Source organism: Solea solea, chromosome 20 (assembly GCF_958295425.1).
Source record: "Solea solea chromosome 20, fSolSol10.1, whole genome shotgun sequence".
NCBI lineage: Eukaryota > Metazoa > Chordata > Actinopteri > Pleuronectiformes > Soleidae > Solea > Solea solea.
Window position 1 is genome coordinate 4,051,773 of NC_081153.1, and position 6,555 is coordinate 4,058,327.

Consider the following 6,555-nt stretch of genomic DNA (forward strand, 5'->3'; position numbering starts at 1 on the left):
GTATTAAATCCCACCTTAAATTAAGTCTAGTGTTACATTATCAATTTTACTTTTTTATTCTATTGTATTTCGGTCCGTATTTTTTTATTGACAGATTTATAGTTATTTTTTATGTAAACTATAAATCAGAATAAACACTTGCGCAATATCAACCTGAATATTTTTTTAAAATTTGCAATATCATGATGGATTATCGAGTTATCATTCTGATTTCAAATCACTGAACAGTTAATTTTAAATTTTTCCTCAAACTGTTGGACTTGACCAGACGTTCACTGGCCCCCAACAACCAATCACCTTTGACTTGAGTTGCTGCCATGTGATTGGCTGATAATATACATTGGATTAACGAGCATCTGTACCTAATAAAGTGGCAGCTAGGTGTATATGCTGAAGGGAAACTCACACAAAAATGGTTGGCAGTGTGGCAGGTACGTAGTCACAAACCACAGGACTGACAAAGTGAGCAGATGGTGGAATTTTGTTGGAAAATATAACAAAAAAAATACATAGTTTTCTATTATTCTGGAACAATTGATGCAGTTAAACTGTGGCGATCAATCTGATATGAAATGAGGGACAAGGAAACGTTTGTCAGGATAAATGAGGAGATTGACAGCTTCTTTAGGGTTCATCCTCTGAGTATTTCAGGAGACTTCATCATGGTTTTAGGTGCAGTGTTGTGCTTGTTTTCTTTCTTCTGTCTCACTTTAAGTCAACACGCCACCAAAGATTTCACGAGTTCTTCTTTTAAGGAGCGAGGATTAAATAAAGGACATTTATTGACAGAGTGAGACTCAACAAACCCGAGGGACACATTTTCAGAAGTCTCTCGGACCACATATGAATTTATTTTGTGCCTCTCGCTCGTAACCCGACTATAATACGCCGAGCTGTCTCAATGGACGCTCGACAAAGACGCAGCGAGTCCTCTGGGACTCTCACAGCAGTTCACTACGCTAAGATGCTACGCTATAACAAACCCGTGGATAAACATTGTTTCAAAATGGCTGAAAGGAGCCAGCGATGCGAACACTCCCCTCTGTCCTAATCTGCCTCTTCCCTCAGATTATTGCTGTGAATGGGCACAAATGAGAGAAAAGACTTATCACTCCCTCTCTTTCATTGTATTTGTTGTGTGTATTTTCCCCCCGTATATTAAATTTGTCTCCTTTGGCGATGTTTGCTGTTTGTCTGCGCGGGACTGTCTCGCAGCTGCAGACGCGACAATAAACGCCAGCACTCAATAAAAACTCGGTATTATGGCACTTGTTGAATTACCCATGAGTTTTGATACTTTGCCTTTTGTGTACACGCTTAGTTCCACTAATCCCCGCGGAGGAACAGTGAATGGCGTAAATTCCCTATGATATCTAAACATTTGCTCACTTACGTATACACTGGGTACAGAAAATTATTCTTTTGACGACATTACAACAGATTTAACCCAGTGCCCCGCTTATCCCGCAATGACATGTATTGACTTCGCTGCGTTGGGAGGTACATTTCCATTTCAAATTGCAGACACACACACACACACACACACACACAAAGTGAGACGGAAGAGAGTTCTGATCGTCATGAGTTGTTGAAAATGTGTGGTTTCTACATTTCGAGTGCAGAAATGCAGGAATTATGAACTTGCATGTTCATTATTCCTTTGACTGTGTGTCAGGCTTTTTCTTCCAGGCCCCTCGAGGTCAAGCAAACCAAAGCCTATTTGACAATCAAACACTGTCCCTCCCTAAACCTCCTTTTTTCCTCCATTCTCCACACACACACTGCTCTTGCCCTCTTTCCCTTGCCTTGGCCTCTTCTCTGCCTCGTCACCCCCCCTCCGTCCTTGTCTCTTGCTGTCTAGCTGCCCCTCTCAGTGGGGGCTATAGAGTCCTAACTTGTCTACACTTACCCCCTGTGTTGGCTGACCAACGGGGCCATAGCACAGAGAGAGTGTCGCCCCCCCCCCCCCCCCCCCCCCACTATCACCACCCCTTTAGCATGCCGCCATTCTGCCCGAGTCAGCTCATGCTCTCTGTTTTCACGACCTCTGACCCCAGGCCATGGCAACAGTGGCAGGAATGTCAGGAGTGATTGGCAGGATAAAGAGCGCAGCCCCTCTCTCCCGCACAAGCGGATTTGAGACACTTTGAGGGGCAAACAATGGCGGATTTGGGCTTGATTGGATCACTGATGAGCAGATGACTGTCAAAAGAGCACGTCGTCTTTACATAAGCCCGATTATCTCTGTGTTGCGGAGGAGAAGAGAGGAGTGGGAGGGGAAGCCACTGTAGGAGGAGGGGGTAACTGACAGGCAGCTCACCCCCATGCAGTGTCCCTGGAAAAGGGAAGGATGGATACACAAGGGCCCGTCTACGGAGCCTTGGACCTCTCTCATCCACTGGGGGCCTTTAACAAATCTATTCAGGCGACCGGGGGTCCTCATACATGTCACTATAATCACAGGGGCACGGCAAAGGAGTGGGAGTGTGAGGGGAGATGACACATGGAGGCAATCATTGTTCAAGCCATAACCATCCCATCAAGATGACAGAGGAGCAGAGAGAGGGAGAAAAAAGAACCAGGAAAGGATAGTATAAAGAGAGTGAGACGCTGACAGAAAAGAGCAGTGGGACAGGCAAATCAAAGACAAATCCCTTCCATAATCTGCCTCTTTAATAGGGATTAGACTTCACCAAAGAGTATTTATCAGAATACCAAAGCACCAGTGAAGACTGTGTTCACGCTGAGAGTTTGAGGGGCTGATAGCACTCTAAAAACTCCGCAGAGTCTCATTCACATGTAGCACTGGTTGTTTTCCCTCACTTAAGTTTTTTTATGGACAGTGATTTTACATTATTGTGTTCGTCCAAACCCGAAGGAGTTTTTAGATTTATGTAAACAGGTGAAGTTAATGAACAATTAGAACAAGAAAACTTGATAATTATGTAAAACTGAAATGCTATAATAGTGTTTTTATTTACAGTGTATATGTACGAATGAAAATGTTCTATATCGCAGAGCAAATAACACGCAACGAGCAAACAACGCTCGCAAAATCCACACAGGACTAAGGCAGAAAAGGCTCCGCTGTCAATCAAACACTGGTGTCTCCAATCATCATGCAGAAGCTTAATGTCCGCGCCCACCCACTGCCCCATGCACGTTCTTGGAAGCTGAGCTTCCCTGGAAGTGACATTTCCAGTGGTTTTAACACGGAGGCTGCTACAGAATCCTTGTATCATTTGTTCACTAATTTTTCAAAATAAAAATGAAAAAATGAAAGAAACGGATAACGTGCGTTTCCTGCTTCGTCCAGTTTAGAATTTTCCATCTAACACAAGTTACGAGACCCGAACGTTTGCGAGTTAAGTACAGTTTGAAATTTGAACTTCACCAATTAGAGCCTCGTTTTCATCATAAAGAGCTGGAGAAACTACACTGATCTCTACATGCAGTCATCAGTGAGATTGGAACATTCAATAACTTCACATAATGCAGTGTCATCAAAGTTTCTGTAAACTTTACTGCATGAAAGCATATTTTTTTGTTGATTTGCACTCAGTTTTATGATCGTTATCCCGTGTGTGTGAAGCTCCTCCCCTGTCACAGGTCACTTCCGGGTTACGCAAACTTTTGTGTCGCGTAACTTGCGTTGGATGGAAAAATCAAAACTGGACTCAATGGGAAACGCTTGTTAAAACAAATGATACAAAAATCATCTGTGATAAACAGCTGATTGTGAAAGAACTAGTGACACGTTCTAATCCCGTTCTAGCACACGTTTAGTCATGAAATGTAAATACAACACACACATTTTAGAGGAAGCTGAGCTTCCATTTCTGTCTTAGAAAGGTCATTGTACTTACTTCTCCAAGTCGGACTAACACAATAATGTTGTTGAGTGTCAAATTATACCAAAGTCAAACTGGCCTTGGTGCTTGGTTCACATTAAACCGTTCTCGTTGTCTGCTATTGACGTAAAAGAAGGATCCAGCACACAGACAGCGAGAAAGACAGACAGACGGGAACATTTTTGGAGACAGAGTTTATGCTCCGTCACCTTAAAGAATTGACTGTTTTCAAGTTCACGGATGCTAGGTGGGAAGACTCGGGATGGCACTTGACACGCTAACATCGAGCGAGCAGCTAAATCGCTAAAGTGTACTAACAAGCTGGAACAGGGGGCACATTGCCACCTAGCTTAGCACACGCCCGCTGGAGTGTTTGTATACTGGGACAAGAAGAGTCGACCAATTAAACGGCAAAGTCTGTGCACGGCAGCGTATCCGACTTCATCTGACTGTGTTCCAGCTCTACTTTTGAAAAGTTTTGGAGCAGGTTGAGTGACGAACGTGAAGCCTCGACTTGAAAACTCTGTGGAAAAAGTTCTACCTGCGCCCGCGCCAGAAAGTGCTAATCGTATTTTGGGGATCTGTTTACTTTTGAAGCCTCTGTGACGTTTCATGTTTTGGGACACACTGTGTGGCTGATTAAACGTCTGTTTGATGTCATTGTTCAGGCCCATCATGCTAAGCTCACCGATTTCCAACTTTGAAAGAATAACATATTGTTCGAGTACACTTGGAAGAACAGTCTGGCTCGGATGAAGTGCAGCAAAAGTGAAATGTGTATGAGAGGGAAAGAGCGGCTGATATTCTGCTCGGCGGTACTGATGGCAGTCTGTCAGAGTTGGCAGAGGAAGTGAAAATGGCCTCAAGTGTCTGGCTTCCTTCCATGCTTTTCTCACATCAATGACAGTTCTCACTGCACCAGCTCCCGCGCTCTCATTTGCTCTCTTTAGACTCAAGTTTGTTTTTTCCCCATCTTCTTGTTTTGACTCCAACGGGTGAGTGAGTGAGTGAGTGTGTGGGTGAGTGAGTGAATAGAAGGAAGGCTGGATGAATGATGATAGACAGACGTTTGAGGGAGGAGGAAATCTGCAGCACCCAAAAACACTGCTGACTTATTTTCCCCCAAACACACACAGCAAAAACACACAGATTTGGAAATTCTGGAATCACCTGCAGTAGTTAGTTTAGCTTCATAAAGGCAAAAGTCTTCTTTAACCCTTTAAAATGAGCGTAGCGCTGACGACACCTTTGCAAAGCACACTTTGTATTACTGTAATCACGCAATGTTTTGTGCTATTGGAAAAAATCCAATGAGTTTCTTGGGGGAGTGGGAAGAACACTTGCACATTGAGCGACTTAAAAAATGTTAAATATGCTTTATACTGTTCAAATTTCTAATTTAACGTGCACAACTGCAGTGTTTTTCTCAATAAACCTTTTGGTTTTTCTTCAATTTAAATTGTTAAAGCAGTATTTTAACATGCAGTAAATTGTAAATAACTGCCAGATATTGGAAGGTATTCTGGAAAAAACTGAGTTACAGGACATTTTCTGGTCCTTCTATGGTTAAAATAAGCAAAAAGAGGTTAGGTGTTTAAAGGTTATATATTGTATTTTGTATGTTTAACAAAACCTGAATTGTGTGTGTTTCCTATAGTCAAAAAGTGGATTTTTTTTTCCCAGCCTGTGTCTACCAGGAAAAACACATTTTTATATTATGTGAAATAAAAGCTTTGTTAGTAAGTTAAGTTTAACTCAGATGGTATCTACAGTAACACGGTGATTGTGACGTGCGCAGGTACTGGAGGTTTGAGAGCAGATGTTAGACGATTTGTTGCAGATTATTATGGTTTTGTAAATAAAAAAAAACAAACAGTGTTTTTTCATGGAGAGCTTGTGACAGTTAAATATGCATGTCTGGGGAACTCAAGTGGAAGGGAATTGGGCTTGTAAATGGAAGGTCGTGGGTTCAAGTTACCCAAACCCCACTGCTCCTGCGCCAAGTTTATGTGTGTGTTCACTATACTGGTGTCTAAAGAGGGACGGGTTAGATCCACTATGATTCTAGAGATGTAAAATAAGTAATGCCAGTCTAATTATTATTTCAAGTCTTCACAGATGAACGTATGCATTTAATGCACAGGGTTAATTCACTGATGATAAATACAGTAATTCAACTTAAAGAACTGGTAATGTATTGAAAACGTAGGACACATCAGTATGTGATGTTTGCACTCTATATTTTATTTAATATCAGCCAATTTGTGGTTGTTGCTTTAAGTGCTGTGTTATAATATGAGCTTGTTTGGTAAAGTAGGTTCTCATAGAACATTATGTGGCCACGTATGTGTTGATCCTACATAAAGATGCATGTTTTAATGACGTGGATGTTGTTGTAGTCCACGTAAGGCCTGGGTTGAGGAAAGTCATCATCATTTCCAAAATCATCAATGTGTATTTTTGATATAACAGATCTGAAAACACAACACTTCAAATTTGAAGTTCCCACATTTGGAGATCTTGTGTTCGAAGCAGAGAGAAACTGCAGCTCCAGCAAACTAAACAGGGTTGTGTTTAGTTGACTTCAGTTCACTTGTAGTGATGACTGTATGAGTGGACTTGCATGATGTGGAGTTTAGACACAGTGGCGTAACACTGCTCTGCATATTCCGAGAGTATGGGGGCAGTGTTGAGTCACGTCCCC

At 42.1% G+C, this 6,555-nt stretch overlaps 1 protein-coding gene across 1 annotated transcript in view; it reads right to left on the minus strand.

Moving 5' to 3' along the window:
- Nucleotides 1-2,224: 2,224 nt before the first annotated feature.
- irx1b (iroquois homeobox 1b) overlaps nucleotides 2,225-6,555 on the minus strand; it is a 6,172-nt gene continuing 1,841 nt past the window's right edge. The window contains exon 3 of the mRNA XM_058619922.1: nucleotides 2,225-2,335. Coding sequence (XP_058475905.1) covers nucleotides 2,225-2,335 — 111 coding nt within the window. The remainder of the gene's footprint in view (nucleotides 2,336-6,555) is intronic.